Raw genomic sequence first — 18,884 nt, 5'->3', positions numbered from 1 at the left:
TCTGTTACTTAATCAATTTCAGGGGTGACATTATGGGAGATGCTGACCTTTGGGAGTGAACCTTATGCTGGAATCCACCTCTCAGAAGTGCCTGACCTTCTGGAGAAAGGGGAACGTCTCTCACAGCCTCAGATTTGCACTATTGATGTATATATGGTGATGGTAAAATGTACGTGGCAGGAGTAACTTTCCCACTCCTAGAGAGATAACATCAGTGATAGATCCATTGATTCACTTTGTCCAGTGGTATATTTTTGCAATGAATAAAACAAAGGCCCTTAGTATAATTGTGAACACAAATATACCACAATACTTCCACTTTTAGTGGAATTCTGGGGTTTGTAGTCTGGTCACAGGCACTAGAGGAGTTTTTTGTGGGTTTTTTGGGCTATGTGGCCATGTTCCAGAAGAGTTTCTTCCTGACGTTTCACCAGCATCTGTGGCTGACATCTTCAGAGAAATTCTCTGGCAGAGAATTCTAAAAGCCCCTTCCTAAACTGTACATCCCAGGATTCCCTAGGATGTTGTCATGGAAGTTAAAGTGGAACTATATTGCTGTAACTGTACAGTGTGGAAGGGCCTCTGATTCCACTGACTGAGAGTGTGGGACATAGAGGATGGCATGGTTGGTGCCTGCAGACTTATAATCTTCTCTTATCTCACAGGCTGGATGATTGATGAGAACATTCGCCCAACTTTCAAAGAGCTAGCCAATGAGTTCACACGTATGGCCCGTGATCCCCCTCGGTACCTGGTGATTAAGGTCAGTGCTACGTTGATCCAGCTTCCTTTCTGCAGCTTAAGCTACAAATTAAAAGCTGTGCCAACCTTGGGAAATAGTGAGCATCTGAAGGTTTAGCCTTCCCCGCATTCCCACACACAGATATAAAACTGTCCTGTCAATGCCTTGAACCATCCCTTTGGTGTTATGCCGTAATTAGGAAAATAGGAATCTATCTTATACAAGCTTTTTGTCTTGTCCTCCCATTCTGTCTCTCTCACACACAGGCATGATTTGCTTATACAAACCTCCTTTTTTTTTTTTTTTTGGCAAAATTATTGTTCTGAAAATTTGAAAGTTTCTGGGTCACAGCTGAACTGTCTTGCTGTGCCAGATAACTCACCCTGTCTTTCAAAGACCCAAGGGCCAAATCAAGTCCTCCAAACGTGGCAGAAATGTCCACCTAATGTGGCAGAAACATTGCGGAAGCGCCAGGTATATGATCATCCGTGGTACTTCTAAAGTGTAATTGAGGCTAATAACGGGATATCTTGTTATTCAGAAAATGGCTTCCCCATGAACGATTCCATGACGGGAACATAGGGGGAAGCCTCACTTACACTTTAGAAGTGCCACGGATGATCACATCCCTGGTGCTTCTGCAACGTTTCTGCCATGTTTGGAGCACGTTTCGCCCACGTCTAATAAAGTCCATAGTCAGCTGAAGGAAAGGATGCCTCTGTATATGTTAGTGTTTAAGAACTAGATTCCCTCTAACAAGGCCTGCAGGATTGGGATACCAGAAAGGCTTAAGATTTGGTGTCTTCTTTTGTGTACCCAGACCCTGCCCAAAGACCACTCTAATAGTAAGATTTATGTTCCACTTGCACAGGAACTTTATGGCAGTGCTAAGCAGTCATGGCTGTGGCGTTAAAAGATTATCATTCTAACCATAATGAGAGATACTTTCCTTTGTCCACAGAGAGAATGTGGAACACTTCTCCAAGCTGATCCACCTGTGCTCACTGAAAAGGAGATGGATGAGATGGAGACACTAGATATGGAGTCAGAGTTGGAGGAAGAAGAACTTAATAACCTCTTTGCTTCCAGGCAGTGGGTTGACTCCATACGGGTAAGTGATGCCTTCTCCACTACCACCTCATAAACAGATGAATCTGAGAATCTTCCTGACTCTGCCCTGTTTATGTCCTATTCCCCCATGGCCTCTCTTGTTGTCTCTATTTTTCAGAGTTATGTTAGAAGTGTCTGGAAATGTCTTGCCAGATTTTGCAGCTTGTTTGATTGGATTATGTCTTGATCACTCATGACAGATTTCTTGAATAGCCAATCTTGTTGCTGTATCTTTCAATGTAAGAGTTTAATTGTGTCAGTTCTGTCAGAGAGAATTTTGCCACACAGGATAAATATTGCCTCGTAAAAGCTTGAGGAAAGCTTCCTCCTCCTCTCTCTCTCTGTGTGTGTGTTTTCTGCCACAGCTGATAAAAGAAACTTTTCTTTAGAGTGTTACCTTGTCCAAGGCTGGCCCAACACATTTTACTGCTTGAACAATAAATGGTACAACCCACCCATTGTTTCTAAGGCAAGGTGCAAAGTACCCAAAGCTAATTAAATTATTTTGGCAGCTGAGGCAGAAAACCCTTCAAAATGTCTCTTTTTCTATGGAAAAAAGATCTAATCAATGAAAGCACAAACAAAATGTCTTTCCATAACAGCTAAAATTAGCTTGAGGAGGCTACAGAATAAAGAAAACCTGATACAATGGAAGATTGGGGCAACAAGCTGAGGATTCAGTGAGTAGCATGAGGGGGAAGGCCAAGAGTCCAAAAAACATGAGGTCAACAGTGGGAAGAGTAAGAGAGAAGAAAGATAGAGAATGTGAACCTAGAGCCATAGCAGAGTGGATGTGTGGTTGGTTGTGGGTATGAGGAAAGAAGCTGTGAGACTTGGGAAGTTATACATACCATTAAGATGGTTGAGGGAAAAGAAGAATACAGTGCACCCTTTGTTTACGTGGGGGATCTGTTCCAGACTCCCCTGCATAAAACAAATAACATGTATACTCAAGCCCCATTTAAATGAATGGGGCTTGTGCATGTGGCAGCGTGGCAGTACACGCCCCATTCATCCCTATGGGATGTGCCACCCCTTCCTCCCCACGTGGCTTTCAGCGCATGCTGAAAGCCACGTAAAGCGTGCCCGTGTATGACACAGGCGCACTGTAAATAGATATTGGAAGGGGGAAAGGCTGTACCACTTCAGTTTTTTCCCTGCATAGAGCAATCAAAGCTCTATTTATTTATTTATATCCCGCCCTTCTTCCAAGACTGGAACTCAGGGTGGCTTACAACATTAAGAAACAATATTATTAAAAACATACAATATAGTACATTAAAATAGAATTCAATTACAACAATAATTAAAACAGATTACATAATAAAATATCAAATACTTTAAAAAGATAAAATGTTTAAAATACATTAAAACAGTATAACACCCCAGGCCAGTCTTTAAAAGCTTTGTTTTGAAAACCTGTCTGAAGAGGAAGGGGCCATTCTGATCTCCCTGGGCAGGGAGTTCCAAAGTCTAGGGACAGCCATGGAAAAGACCCTCTCTCGTGTCTCACCAACCATGCTTGTGATGGTGATGTTACAGAGAGAAGGGCCTCCCCTGCAGATCTCAGAGCCTGGGCCGGCTCATATAGGGAGATACAGTCTGCCAAATAGGCTGGACCTGAGCCATATAGTGCTTTAGAGGTCATCACCAGCACTTTGAATTGTGCTCAGAAACAAACTGGCAGCTCTTGTATGATCTCTATAACCTGTCCCTGTTAGCAGCCTGGCTGCAGCAATTTAAATAAAATAATAATAAAAATTTTATTTATATACCGCTTTTCTAAAAATCAAAGCGGTTAACAGCATATACATATACAATATAAAAACCATCAAAATACAAAACATCTTAAACAACCAATTACAACAATAAAACCACAGCTCATGCCAGCTCAACAATGCTGACGAGGGAGGGAGTCCATCGGGAGTCAGGGGTCAGGAGTCAGGGGTATGCCTGCTCGAAAAGGTGTGTTTTTAACCCCTTCTTAAATTGGTTCAGTGAGGTGGCCGAGCGGAGCTCATTGGGAAGCGAGTTCCAGAGGTTGGGGGCCAAGGTAGAAAAGGCCCTCCGAGTGGTGGTAACTAATCTAACCTCCGGAACTCTCAACAATTGCTTCCCGGTTGATCTGAGTGTGCGGGGCGGATTATACGGAGAGAGGCGGTCCTCCAAGTACCCTGGGCCCAAGCCATTTAGGGCTTTATAGGTAATAACCAACACCTTGTATTGCGCCCGGAAGCAAATAGGCAGCCAGTGAAGGTCTTTAAGGACCGGTGTTATATGGCTGGTCCTAGGTGTATTAGTGACCAGTCTTGCCGCCATATTCTGCACCAATTGCAGCTTCCGGGTATGGTACAAGGGTTGCCCCATGTAGAGTGCATTGCAGAAGTCCAAACGAGAGGTTACCAGAGTGTGTACTACCGTTTCAAGGTCCCCCCGGTCCAGGTAGGGACGCAGCTGGCGTATCAGCCTAAACTGATAACAGGTGCTCCTGACTGTCGCATCCACCTGAGATGTAAGTTGGAGCGACGAATCAAGGAGCACCCCCAGGCTGCGTACTGAGTCCTTCACGGGAAGCGTGATCCCGTTTAGGACAGGTGGAATCACCACCATCCCTGGGCCAGGGGAGCCTATCACGAGTACTTCCATTTTCTCTGGATTCAGGGTGAGTCTGTTTTCCCTCATCCAGCCCATTACCGAATCCAGACAGGCAACGAGAGGAGAGATGCCATCCTTGGTCACTGAATCAGTCGGAGTCATAGAGTAGATTATTTGGGTGTCATCAGCGTACTGATAACCCCGCGCCCCATGCCTCCGGATGATCTCTCCCAGCGGTTTCATGTAAATGTTAAAGAGCATGGGGGACAGAATGGCTCCTTGAGGGACCCCAGATGTAAGGGCCCTCCTATCGGAGCACACGTTCCCCAGCTGCACCATCTGGAACCTCCCAGAGAGATAGGATTGGAACCACTGGAGCGCAGTGCCTCCGATTCCCAGCTCCAGTAGGTGCTCCAGAAGGATACCATGGTCAATGGTATCGAAAGCCGCTGAGATGTCCAAGAGCACTAACAGGGACACGCTACCCCTGTCCATGCCCAGACGGAGATCATCGACCAGGGAGACCATAGCAGTCTCAACCCCGTAACCTGCCCGAAAGCCAGTTTGAAATGGGTCTAGATAATCCATTTAATCCAAGATCGATTGAAGCTGGATTGCAACTGCCCTCTTGATCACCTTCCCCAAAAATGGCACTAGCGATACTGGCCGATAATTATTATGCATCAGGGGGTCAAGGGAGGGCTTTTTTAGCAAGGGTTTTACAATAGCCAATTTTAAGCTAGATGGAAATTGCCCATCCCTCAATATACGGTGTAACATAGAAGTTACTACCGTTCCCCCCTGAGCTGCTAGCCATGAGGGACAGGGATCGAGGGAGCAAGTTGTTTTCCTAACACCTCTAAGGATCTTGTCCACATCATCGGTATCTACAGACTCAAAGTGATCCAGTATAATCGAGTCCACGGAGGCTCTGGATACCTCTACTCTGGTTTCTGTACTAATACTGGCGTCAAGACCTTCCCTTATCCGAGAGGTTTTATCCACGAAGAAGTTGTTAAATTGGTCACAGCAGGCCTTAGATGGTTCTAAAATAGGGTTCAGGGCAGGGGGGAGCTGAGTAAGCTCCCTCACTACCCTGAACAGCTCTGCTGGACGCAACTCCGCGGACGCGAAACGTGCACCAAAGAAGGAGTTCTTTGCTGCATCTATTGCCTCTCCGTAGTCCTCCAAAAGATGGTCTAGGAGAGCCTTGTCGGGTAAGCACTTGTGTGCCCGCCAGTCACGCTCTAGCCGTCGCAGCACCCACTTCCTTGCCCAGAGATCTTCCATATACCAGGGCTTCTTTTTGGAAGCAGGTCTAAGAGGGCGCTTGGGAGCAATACTGTGTATAGCCCTGGAGAAATCAGCATCCCAGATGTTAGTCAGGGCAACAACAGAGTCACCGTCATTCCCAACCATATACCCCTCTAGGGCTTCCTGGAACCTTTTGGGTTCCATCAGCCTTCGAGGGTGGACCATTCTAATGGGTCCGCCACCCCCGGGAGGGATCTGGGTACATGCCTTGATTTTTGCCTCCACCAGGCAAAAATCCGTCCATGACAGGGCGGAAATATTAGTTATTTCCGACCACGGAATTTCCATGTCCGTACAAAAGACCATATCAAGTGTATTACCCGCTGAATGCGTAGGCCCCGAGATCAGCTGTGACAGGCCCATGGCTGTCATGGTATCCATGAATTCCCGAGCCGCACCAGATGGAATCTGGTTGGCCGCGAAGGGAATGTTGAGATCCCCCAGGACCAAAAGCCTGGGGGATTCCAGCACTAGCTCCGAGACCAACTGTGTCAGCTCGTTAAGGGAGTCTGTTAGTGCACGGGGTGGCCGATAGACCAACAGAATTCCTAGACTGTCACTGGCCTTCAGGGTCAGGTAAATACACTCAATATAGGAAGTTTGACAGACATGGTTCCTGGATAGGGACAAGGTGTTTTTATGAATCAAAGCAACACCCCCCCCCCCCCCGCCCACATAACCTGGTCTGGTCCTTCACTGAGTACCCGGCAGGTAGGGCCTGAGCCCACACAGCTTCCCCTTCAGGCCCAAGCCAGGTCTCAGTAATGCAAGCCAGGTCACAATTGTTCAAGCAGGTCATAGATAATGTGGGTCTTGTTCTTAATAGACCTGGCATTGCACAGGAGCAGAGACAGGGTTTGTGGAATGGTTGGGATGACCCTTGGATCTCTTTGGTTAGAAGAGGGATAGGAAGGGGAGATAGGTATTAAGCATCGGTCTCGCCTTCCCCTGTAACACTGATCCACTCTCCTACCGCCATACCTCCCCCTGCCTCACACTACTCCAATAGGAGCCCCGATCATGCCACGGGAATTACCCTCTGCCTCCCCAACCAAAACACTCTCCACATCCATACCCTCCCCCTCCCCCCCCCCAATACAACAATGAAGGCAGAGAAAAGATACAACAATCATTCTCTGCCAAATAGTTGGCACAGGTTCGTCACCCCTGCCTTCCGCGCAGTCACAGATGTGCGCAACTGCACAGCTGTGAAAGTGTGCTGTGATAGAGTCCAATAAGCAGTCCGAGGGCGGCTCCTGGGCCAGTGCGCAGTTGCGCACCTCTAACAACCCAGGAAGCCGCCCGGCAGCAACAAACAGCTCACACAGCAGTCCCTGGAGGCAAGGGTGCGTGACGGAGGAGGGGACCAGACAGGCTGGCTTTATACACGCTGCTGCCCCGGTGTGCCCCTTTCTCCGCCTTCCCCAGGTGTTCCGGCTTTCCTCCCCTGGTCCGCTGGCAAAAATGCTGTGATGGAGTCCAATAAGCAGTTGAAGTTTTCAAACATTCTTCAAAGGCAGTCCCATGTAAAGCGCATTGCAGTAGTCAAAATGGGATGTAACCAAGGCATGTACCACTGCTTGCCCTCATCCAGTCCATTACTGATGACAGACACTGGACCAGGACAGCCTCCCTGGATTGGGGTGGAAAGGAGTAGTAGAGTTTCATCAGCATATTGATGACACCGAACCTCAAAATTCAGGACGACCTCTCCCAGCGGTTTCATGTACATGTTAAATAGCATAGCGGACAATAACATAGGGAACTCTGAGGAACCTCACAGGCCAATGGCCACGGGATCAAACAGGAGTCCCTTAGCACCACCTTCTGGATTAGTCCCTCCAGGAAGGAATAGAGTCACTGTAAAACAGTACCTCCAAGTCTCATCCCAGAGAGGCAGCCCAAAAGAATACCATGGTTGATGGTATCGAAAGCCACTGAGAGGTCCAGCAGAACTAACAGGGACACACTCTCCCTATCTAGTTCCCTATGTAGGTCATCCACCAAGGCGACCAAAGCTGTTTCTGTTCCATAGCCAGGCCTGAAACCAGATTGAAATGGATTTAGATAATCTTTTTCATCCAGAAACCTCTGGAGCTACCACATGTTCCAAAACCTTGCCCAAAATGGTAGGTTGGATACTTGCCACTAAGGTGAGAAGAGCATTCACTCTCTGGGCACAAACTCTTAGTGTTACTTGGCCTGCAGGTGACTGGTAATACACTTCCAGGGCAGATTAGCTATTTCACTGCAGCCACTGCAGGCCCAATGAGCCAACAGCATTAACAAGAGGGGCTAAGGAGAGGGCTTGGTGGCATGTTCCCTCTATGCCACCAAAAGCCTTTTGTACTCAGAGTTCCCAAAGGACTTGAACATTAATACAGTTGCCTGATGCAACTTACAAAAATTGGGGATAAACTGTGGTGGAAACTATTCAGACTTAATGTGCTTTTTAAAAATGTTTTAATTTTTGTCCCATTTTACTGTGTAGGTTGATTTCAGAATTTTGATGTTGAGAAGTGGTATACAAATATTCAAAACAGACAAATTAATTCTTAATGTGTAAATTAAATACACAGAAGTCACTCACCACTATGCATTTTTCTCTTTTAAAAAATCTCCAGTGTCCAAATCCCCTGAATCCTTCTGCTGGATACATCCCCATGAATCAGAGTACCCTCAGTTCATGTCGCCAGGTAACTTTTCCCTTAAAATGTATATGACAATCAGAACTAGTGTGGAATGTGAGGTTACATATCCATTTAGAAGAATATCACAAAAAAGGAGCAGTAGATGAAGAAGTCAGGGTTGGGTTAATTGGGAAGATTGTTGTTAGTTGCCATGGAGGACTGCATGCTAGAGCAAAAGTTTTGAGTTACTCTACAATCCTCACAATGCTGGCTGGAAAACTGTGGAAGCTCCGACACTGAGAGTCCAACCCTTAGTGCTTCTAGTTAAGCAAACATGGGGCTCATATACACTGGCCAGAATACCCCAGACTGCTTCCAGAGTATTCTGGCCCCAGAGCTGTCCCTCTTACCTTTGCACTCTGTAGCAACACCAGACAGCTGTCTTCACAAGTGTCCCACTGTGCTGCACAGCACTGCCACTGCTAGCATGAGTCGCTCCCTCTGAGGTCAGAAGTGAAGCACCCAACATTGGTCACATGGCTGGGCACCTTGTTGTGACTTCAGAGGGAGTGACTCACACTAGCAGCAGCAGTGCCGGCCAATACAGCAGGGACACATGTGTAAACAGCCACCTGGAGTGTTCCAGATTTTCCTTCAAAATCTGGGCGAAATGTAAGTTATTTTAAGCTGGTTTAAAGGAAGGAAAGGGCAGACTCATTGCAGAACTGGCCTTACATCATGAAGACAGTCTGCACTTGAATCGGAGATTTGGCCCTGTGTCGTGAAGACAGGTCACTGTGAGGATGAGGATAGAAACAGCTTCATTTGGCCCACGTAGTCATGCCCATGGATGGCAGGACTGGAAACAGTTCTCTGTTGGAAACCTTGCAGAACTAACTTATCATGGGGTTTTCTTAGCATGGTCTGTTCTGTGTGTGTGTGGGGGGGGGAGTTGACTTTGCCTGAGAGAATGTGCTTTGCCCAAGATCAGCCAGTGGGTTTCCATGGATAAGTGGGAATTGTAGTCCAATGCTCAAACCACTAGACCACACTGGCTCTTATGCTCAAGCCACTACACCATGCTGGCATCAATACCAGCTGGTTTATTGAGCTTCCAGTGTGCTGCTAGACAGGTATGTTTTCTTCTTGGTGGGTCAAAATTTGTCTAGGCCTATTATAGTTCATAACTGAATGCCTGTTTTTCTTGTTGGTCATGTGTAAACCTCTGGGTTTTTTTCCATTGTTTATTTTTGTCTTCTTGTGATCCAGAGCACTGGGCTGGGGTCCCGGCATACCTTGCGCCTAAGGCAGGAGTCAGTGGGCCGTACAGTTTCAGAGTCATCAGAGGGACGGGGCACAGCCTCGGAGTATGACCTCACTGAGGATCTGTCATTGTCTGGGAGCCTGTGCCGCAGCCTACGGTCCCGTGGAGATAGCGCCTACCTGTCTCAGCGAGAGAGCCTGATGCTTCCAGTTGGAAGTGCTGATGGAGAGGAAGATGCCAATGGCTATGTCATGCCAGATCGAAATGGCAGAGGTAAGGGCAGCACCAGAAAAGGGAATTGCTTGAGAATGAGACATGATTCACATTCTCTTAAGCAAACTGAGGGATTGTTCCAGGACCAAACTAGAAAGACAAGCCTGACTATCTCTGGGCCATGACCTTCTCCAGACACCATTAAAAAAAAAGGTAACAAACAGAAAATTCCATGGCAGGCTTACAACTGACTACCTGATTGGAAATCAAAGCCGGCCCCACTAGAGTAGTATAAAGAGACACTATAAGTTGGTGAAACATCAGAACTTAGGAAATCTTTTGGATTGTCACTTCCCGAATCTCCCAGGCAGTACCAAACATGCTAGCTGGGAGATTCTGGAAACAATGGTCTAAAAATTATTTTTACCAATCTCTAGAGATGATTGACTGCTTCCTGGCTTCATCGTTGTTGTTAGAGCTATAGCAAGTTCAAGTAATGGAGCATTTGTAGTGGGAGCTAGGGGTGAACAGGATTTTTAGGACAGATGTATAGGTCCCAGCAACATGTAACAGTATATGTGGAGCAAATGCAACCCCCAAAGCCATGAAAATGCTGTATATCCAGGATGTTTTCAACCTGGCCAAATTTTTTTGACTAAAGAAAAAGGAAAAGTTAGAGATGAACTGAATGGCAAAACATGTTAACCAGTGCAGGACTCCACATGTGCATTCCTTTTTTCCTCAACCTTGGGAATTGGAAACATACTTTAAAAAATCAAGCAAGCTAACTTTCCTTGAGAACATAATGAATGTTACTTTCTAAGAGTAAAAGTGGCTAGAGGGCTGTATAGACATTCCCCCCACCACCTAGGACCATGTAGAATCCAAGGGCCAGAGACCCTTTACTTCTAAGAAAGGGAAATGGGACTGATCAATCTAGCAGAAAAACCTTTGCCTTGCAAACAGTGACTAAGGAATTGTTGCCTATCCCTTTCTTCTCTTTCCACACTATTGCTGCTGCTTCCACTTAATCTTGAGCCTCTCAATGCTGTTGTAGGGTTATCCCAGGTCCCTCAAACTGGGGATGGCAGGACCAGAGGCACAGCTTCCATCCTGGTTGAAACAAGGCAGTGTTGTGGAGGGTGCTTGACGAGTAGGCATAACTTGCCTAGCCTCAAAATGTATGTTTTTTAAAAAAGAATGGAGAATGAGCCAGTTATGTACGTAGCTGTCATGATGCTGTCTTTGTCCACTCACCAATACACAGCAATGCTATAGAAACTGCACATGCCACCCATTTCCAGTAATGCTATAGGGAGGAAAGAAAAAGCCTAAGGTACAGCTGCTGTGCTCTGCTAATTGTAAATGGATGCATGGTTCTGCCTCAACCTCAGAGACTGTGTGGGCCTGGACACCTATAAAAGGCTGTTAGTTTCCGCAAGTGACTACAAAATGACAATGGTTATTGTTTTCCTCTCCCATACAGAGCGTGCTGCCGGCCTTACTGCCTCCCTGGTCCAAGGCTCACTCCCTGTGCCTGAAACAGAGGAAGAGTACGAGTACATGAACCGGCGTGCCCCACAACCCTCACAGCCCCGGCCTGCCTCCCTAGAGGAACTTGGCTATGAGTACATGGATCTAGGCTCAGAGCTGAGTGCATCTCTGGGCAGCATGCCTAGCTCCCAACTGACCACACCCTGTCGGGATGAAGGGGATGAAGAAGAGGATTATGAGTACATGAACAAGCAGCCCAAGCTCAGCAAGTCCCTGAGCAGCATCCACAGCTCTCGAGGAGACTATACCGACATGGACTCCGGCATCACACAGGGTTCCCCAGATGAGCAAGGGTACGAGGAAATGGATGCTGTCTTGCCTGTAGTCCAGTGTCCTGGCTGCCAAAGTCCCCCCTATCCCAAGAATGGGTTCATAAACCCCCTGCAGACCCTGGAGGCCTCAGACTGTGCTTTTGACAACCCAGATTACTGGCACAGCCGAATGTTTAGCAAGGCTGATGTTCAGAGGACTTAGCCAAGGGTCAGCAACTTTATTTGTCTGTGAGGAAGATTCACCTTAATTCTGGCTGCCAACAGCCTTGCTGTGATTTGTAGGGTGAAAGGGGGAAGAACTTCCATAAGGCGTTTAAGCCACAGGGATGTTGACCCTAATAGGTACGACCAACCAATACGGGCCTCCCACTGGGTTGTGCCACAGCACCTCTACCTGGCACAGTGTCCTGGCCTATCTGTCTCTGGTTCGAATGCTTTGGACTCAGAGCACAAACAGAAGCTGTTTGGGGAGGGAGAATCCAAAAACAGGGGAAAGCCATTCCAGTACAAACAGAGAAGGTCTGCTGTGGCAAAAAGACCTCTTTTTACATATAAGGAGGAGATGACTTGCTGGTTGCTTCTGTGGGCCTGAGGGCTCTGCTCACATTGGAAGAGGATACAATCTGTTCACGAAGCAGCTACAGGTTAGAAAGTCAAGTCAAGTCTCCTGTGCTGAACTGACACCTCAGTGGTACCCCACAGTGATCCCTTGACGACAGTGGAGGCCTCTGGGTGCCTGCCACCACAACCACAGCTTTTCTAATGACAACCCTCTGTTCATCAACAGCAGAGGGGCTGAAGCACAAGCCAAGCATGCTGAGCCTTGTAGTTGGCTGTAAGATTGAAGGGGAGGAAGGGCCACCTTCAAGAAAGAAGACAGTGCCCTTGCTTGCTATGCCTGACTATGTATGCAACAGAGACCTTCGACTTCACAGAGGAGGAGAGGATTAGCTATCAGGGTGGATATGAAGGATAATTATGCTTTTTACTTTCTTTCTGAGAGCCTGATTCAACCTCATTTAGGAAGACAATATGCCTGAATGTGAGAGTGTGAGAAAACCTGTGGCATTTGATCCTACCTCTCAAGGTCAAGGAGAGATTAGAACCCAGAGCTCCAAGCTTCTGCCTTCAGCTCTGTCACTGATGTTCCACAGTATTATTAACAAGACCTGTGCCTTACAAATGTTCCTGTCTAGATGGAAACGCAAGAGAATGGACAGGAATCAAGCCTGACCTCACTACAGACCCCTGTTTCTATCTGTAGTGTCTAGATGCTCACTACTACAGGCAGATTAAATCTCTTGACAGAAGTCATCTCCAGCATACCAGAGCAAAGCGCAACAAGGAGAGATTGTGTGTAGCTTGTTCTGTAGACAGAAGTAACTTTTTCTGTCCCACACCAGGGAGGTATTTCAGGACAGAGAAACCTTTTAAAAGGCAGCATTCTCAATGTTGGCTCCTTAGTGAAAGGGAATATAGCATTTTTCTCAGGATGGGGGCCATGTAAAGGAAACAGCTGTAATTTAGTTCCCATGCCACCCAGTGAACAATTCAGCAAGGACATGCATTCCTGCTGAGTTGACTCATGCTGTGCAAATGGCTGCAGAGTTGCACTGTGGGCCTTAATACTGTTACTCCTGAATATTTTGAATCAGGCTCATTTACACAAGAGTATGATTTGGGAACACAGTTCTCCTTTCCATCACCACCATCTGCCCCACCTTACCCTAAAGGCTAGTCATACTGTATGTAACCTTGACTATGTTTCTACATGTTCTGGATTGCATCATATAAAGGGATATTTACAAAAGAGGGAAAAAATCAAATGTAGTTAGGGAGAGATGGAAGCTGTGAGAGAAACTCTGTGTTTGATCTTAGATCTCAGTGTCTTGTTTGACTCCTGCAAATCCTTTCTGCTGTGCGGTTTAAACAGGTTTCTCCCTTAAGCATTTAGTCTGTATTTGAACTGGCACAGCAAAATACAGTTAAGGAGACAAAAATAACCCAGATTGGTCAGTCGGTCATTTGGTTTTGGTCTCCAGTTTTTCATCTAAATTGCAAATATGTGACAAAGTTCCATGGAAATGTTTTTCAAAATGTAATATTACTTGAGCAGTCAAAAAGCTGATGAATTGCTTAGCAAAAAACAACAACACCCCCACAAATTTCTATGAACTGTAGCAGAATTTCTATCCATCCCTCATCATGTCCAGCCCTAACAGAGACGGTGAAAGAATAGATGATGTACAAACCAGAGCTCCACTCTTTTCAGACCCCACTGTTTCAGGTTTTCTTTATTGAAATGAGAGAAGCAGGCATTTTTAGTACGTGGGTGGATGGCATTTGAACAATGCTGAGATGATTGATTGACTGGATGCTGAAGGGGAGCTCTTATTTATTTTGCCTTAGAAGTTATTAGGCTCTGTGGTTATGATGTCCATGGATTTTTGTTTCTTCCTGCCCAGTGTGGGAAACGCCAGGAGTTGATAAATTAACTCCCTGTCAGGATTGGAATTCCGCAGGGTGTGGTGAAGGCTTAAAAGTTGAAAAGCAGGCAGAGTTACCTGAGTCCTGCCAACAAGACTGGCACCTGAGCTGAGTGGAAGTGCAAGGAGAGAGGTGCTAGTTAAGGCATGGGAAGAGTGCTAAGGATGCTATTAGACTGCCCCCTACAGAAAAAAGAAGTTATAAAATCTTGCCACAGTTTTAATTTGGGCTGCCAAAGAAGTAAAATCACTGAAGTGGAATCTTTTACGAGACGAGACTGGTGTTTTTTTCAGTTTGAATGATGTCAGCTTCTCCTTATCCTATTGCCATATTGCAAGACAAATCTAGTTAAGGAAATACAATATTTTAACAGAGTGGTAAATAACTTTGTATCAGTTGCTTCAGAGTTCACTAGTGTAACATATATCAAAAGTCTATCAAAAGGGTACAGAAATCAGTGTACGCTTTTGAGATTTCCCTAGATCACATCATTACAGAAAATTATCAAAACAAAGTTGGGCCAAAGGGAGAAGAAATCCTGACTCAGTGCTGAAATCATGGTGAAGGCTGCCTTGTCTAAGGCTGCTTTCTGATGTACACAAAATTACTTTTGAATAAAAAGGCATAGGAGCTCACCATCAAGTTTGACAACCAGAATTGTTTCTTTGGCAAGCAGTTCCTCCCAATGCATCTTCCTTCTTTTCCGATCATGGTCCTGTTGTTCAGCAGGATCCATTGTTGTAGTGATAGTTACTATTTAATTTTGACTGGCCAGCCAAATGGTCCTACTTTTGTTGGGTGGGTGGGGGACACTGTGTTAAGGAACATAGAACAAATTAAAACTAGCTTGGCAATAGTTCTACAAGAGAATGTAACTGTTAACAGAAGAAGTGGAATCTGTCCTAGATTAAATTTCAGCCAGTTTTTAAAAATAGATCTCGGTTTGGATTTGAACACATTGAAGCATTAAGGGGCAGAGTTCACTGTTGCCTCAGTCCTTGTGCCATCATTGTGCTTGTACAAGGCATGCATAAAATGCTATTGAGCATACTTTGGGCATACTCCAGAGAAGTTTTATGTGTGCTAAAACTCAACATTTGTACATAGGCAAGTCTTTTCTGTTTCCTTTTGGACTTGCGTATAGAGCCCGGTACCCTATAGTCCCTATCTTTGACTCTGGAATTATCCTGAGTAGAGTTACTAGCCATGAAAACAATGTCTGTATTTCTTCTTTTTTAAATGAAAGTTTAGTGTAAAACAACCACTAAATGAGGCCCAGATGTACATCAAATTGATATTCCGGGGATAGCTCAGGCACTCAGTTTTTAAAAGCTGGCACTTTAAGCCATATTCAGATCTGACAGATCTCTTATATGTGTTATGGATATTATGAAAAGGAAGCTGCTACTACTTCTTTCACTAGAGTTCTCTGCTTAGTTTGGGCCCATTTGCTGCAATTTACTATTAAACACAAGCTTATGCATGTCTAAGGCAATGTAGTTTACTCATCAGTTACACATGCAGAAAATTGCAGCCTTAAAGGTACAACTTCTTCCTGAGGATGGCAACTCTTATATTTAATAACGTTAAACTTATTATGCCATACAGCAGAAAGAATAAAAGGAACTCATATTCATAGTTTTTTTGTGGGTTTTTCGGGCTATGTGGCCATGTTCTAGAAGAGTTTCTTCCTGATGTTTCGCCAGCATCTGTGGCTGACAAGTTTATGTAATAGGATGTAGCTCTAGAAAAGGAGTTTGAGCTAGAGGAGGCAGGAGAGAGAGAAGAATCAGTTATAACAAGGAGGATTATGTGATGGAGGTGTTCTAACTCCTGTATTTACCTTGATTATGCTCTTCAGTTAAACATCTGTGGTATCAATGGCTTGACAAAGGCAGCCAATCTAAGGGACATCAGGACCTGGATAATTAAACTGGAATGCAGTTAAAAACATTACATGCAATAATGAACAACAAACAAAAAACATGCAAGTCTCCTCACTGACCTAAGTGGTTTTTGTGTTTTTCTAATAGCAGGGTAATAATGCCGCCTTAAATGTGCTCACCAAAGTTCGATGTGTTTATTGTCTGTCATAAAAGTCATGTTAGACTGTTATTGTTGTTTTCCCATGCTTAGAAACTGGTGAAATGAAGGTTTTGTCTTCTTTTTTTAAAAAAAAAATCTGAACTGGAAGGAATCCAAATGTTTACACACTCTGAATGGCTTTGTACCATGTCCCAGCTTCAGCATAACAAGGAATGATAGTGGTGTTTTAAAAAACAAGGGCAATAAAAACTAGACACTCTCTCTTGTCATCAGCCAGGACAATGGAGTACTCTTGTGCCAAGACATTAGCAAAATGGAAGGATGGCAATGGTCCTGCTTACATTAGGACATCCAACCAGACGTGTTCACTTTAGTTTACACTTTGCTTTCTAATCAAATAAATGCTTGTCAAGAAAGCTGATTTGGACAAGCAAGAAATTCTCATAGAAAGAGGATAAGATTTCCAACTCTGGGCCCAACTCCTGCACCTTTAACAACCTGGCAGCACAATCCCGTATACATCTACTCAAAAGTAAGACTCATTGACCACTGCTTACTTCCAGATAAATATGTATAGAATTGCAGCCAATGTGGTGGACACAATACAGTGACTTAATTTATGCAGATCAGGCTGTTGGCAAAATCACAAAGAGCAGGACAAGTAAAAACAAATAAAACTGTCAGGCCTCCCTGTTAGAGAGAAAATATTACAGCAATATAGTCTGTTGTAAATTGTAACTATGTAAATGGCTATGCCTTGAATGTATTCTTCATTAGTCCAAATGTAAAAACGATTAGTATGCTAATGTAGGGCCCTTTTACAACACAGTTATAGTACTTTGATTCTACTTGTAACTTGAAATCCTGGGGTTTGTAGTTTGGTTGTAGGCACCAGAGGGGCTTCCTGCCTGAGGAGTCCAAAGGCCCCTTTCTCAAATGTCCATCCCAGGATTTCAAAGCATGGAACCATGACAGTTAAAGTGGAATCATAGTGCTAGAATTCTGCAGTGTGGAGTGAGCCCCACCGCAAATCTTTTGATTGACTTCAAATATAATCAGTTCAAAAGTTGCACTTTTGGACAAGTTCAGTATGATTGCCTAAGAGGGCAGAAGGAAGATACAGGTTGACTCTCCTTTATCTGGAATTTCAAAATCCAAAATACTCCATAATTGTTCACATGAGTGGCTGAAATAGTGACACTTTTGCCTTTGCGGAGTTTGGTGTACATAAACTTTGTTTCATCCACAAAAGTATTAAGAATATTGTGTATAAAATTACCTTCAGACTTTGTGTATAAGATGTTTACAAATCATCAGTGAATTTCATATTTAGATTAGGGTCTCATCTCCATGATGTCTCATTATGTATATGCAAATATTCCAAAATCCCAAACATGTCTGGTCACAAGCATTTCGGATAAGAGAGACTCAACCTGTAGTTCTTTTAATGCACATTGTCTCCTGACATGAGGAAAGAAGGTGTAACCTTCTCAGGTCCTAGCTTCCCTATACACTTTCATTTGTTTTAATCCTTCAAAGAATCCTAGGAATCAAATTTTGGTGACATACTAATTAGAATGATCATTAAAAATTGCTGGCATCTGCTCCCCGCTTTGCCGAACTACAATTCCCAGTCAGTGTCTATTAAACAAGTTGAAATGTGTAGTGTGGACTTGCTGTCCATTATTTAATCAACTAATGTTGTTGTCAGCAAGCATTTCTCTGACATTTCCTTGGAACACTGTGTGACCACAAGTATGTTTGGAGGATGTAGTTTAGGCTTTTTCCTTGGAGGGCATGTGCTGGACACAAATAACATTCAAGAACAACTGAGTCCTTTCTGACGGAGGCTCTTCTTCATGCTAAAGATCTCACATATGTTTGTTTATATGTAGTGTGTGTGCGTGCGTGTGTATGATTGCGTATGTTTTGAATACAAAATAAAAATGAAATTGATAAACTGTATTATTTCTGTTTGACTACAGGAGTGGATAAGAATCAGTAGCAGCAGGGAAGAATGAGAAAGCTGCTTAATGTTCAGGATTTCTAACATGTTTCTAGCATTTGATGTACTTTGTGCCCATTATCACAGCAGTGAAAAGGTGGGAGAGTGTGGGCTAACCATAGTTTACATCATTTTAGTATTGGGACACCTGATTCATTTTGGTGGAGAGGGCACAAAACCTATTTCTTCTACTATAGCATGGAAGAAGGCTTTCTATCACTGCTGGTTGAGAAAGGCTGCATTTGTTGAAATTCTGTACCATAGTTTAAGACACAAGAACTTTGCTGGAGAGAAAACTGTAAAGCCTAGATCACAGGTGGAGAGTCTATGACCATGCTTTGCCAAAACTAGCTTCAAAGTGTTGTATTTAACTGAACTAGCATTTGGTGAACACTTCTCAAGGGACAGGCATAACATGCTTTCACACAGAATTTCTCAGTGTACTTAGAGCAAAGCAGTAAAATGGACACATAGGGGTGGGGTTTAAGTGGTTGAGAGATGGCTGGTAGCTTGACTCAAAATAGGGACTTGCACATTTACAGCACACATCCTTAGAACCTGAATTATAAGCATATTAACTTGGACATCCGTCTCACTGTGTAGAGCAAAGATTATTTGTATAGGCCAGTGTACATAGCATTGCAGCATAACA

At 44.5% G+C, this 18,884-nt stretch overlaps 1 protein-coding gene across 1 annotated transcript in view; it reads left to right on the top strand.

Moving 5' to 3' along the window:
- Window positions 1-18,190, top strand: part of ERBB3 (erb-b2 receptor tyrosine kinase 3) — a 126,640-nt gene extending 108,450 nt beyond the window's left edge. Inside the window, 6 exon segments of the mRNA XM_042454853.1 lie at window positions 23-169; window positions 666-763; window positions 1,704-1,853; window positions 8,386-8,457; window positions 9,661-9,928; window positions 11,355-18,190. Coding sequence (XP_042310787.1) covers window positions 23-169; window positions 666-763; window positions 1,704-1,853; window positions 8,386-8,457; window positions 9,661-9,928; window positions 11,355-11,896 — 1,277 coding nt within the window. The 3' untranslated portion in view covers window positions 11,897-18,190.
- Window positions 18,191-18,884: the final 694 nt, after the last annotated feature.

The sequence above is a fragment of the Sceloporus undulatus genome, chromosome 2 (genome assembly GCF_019175285.1).
Source record: "Sceloporus undulatus isolate JIND9_A2432 ecotype Alabama chromosome 2, SceUnd_v1.1, whole genome shotgun sequence".
Classification (NCBI taxonomy): domain Eukaryota; kingdom Metazoa; phylum Chordata; class Lepidosauria; order Squamata; family Phrynosomatidae; genus Sceloporus; species Sceloporus undulatus.
Note: the sequence above shows the minus strand (reverse complement) of the source record. Positions and strands in the feature narration are given on the sequence as shown.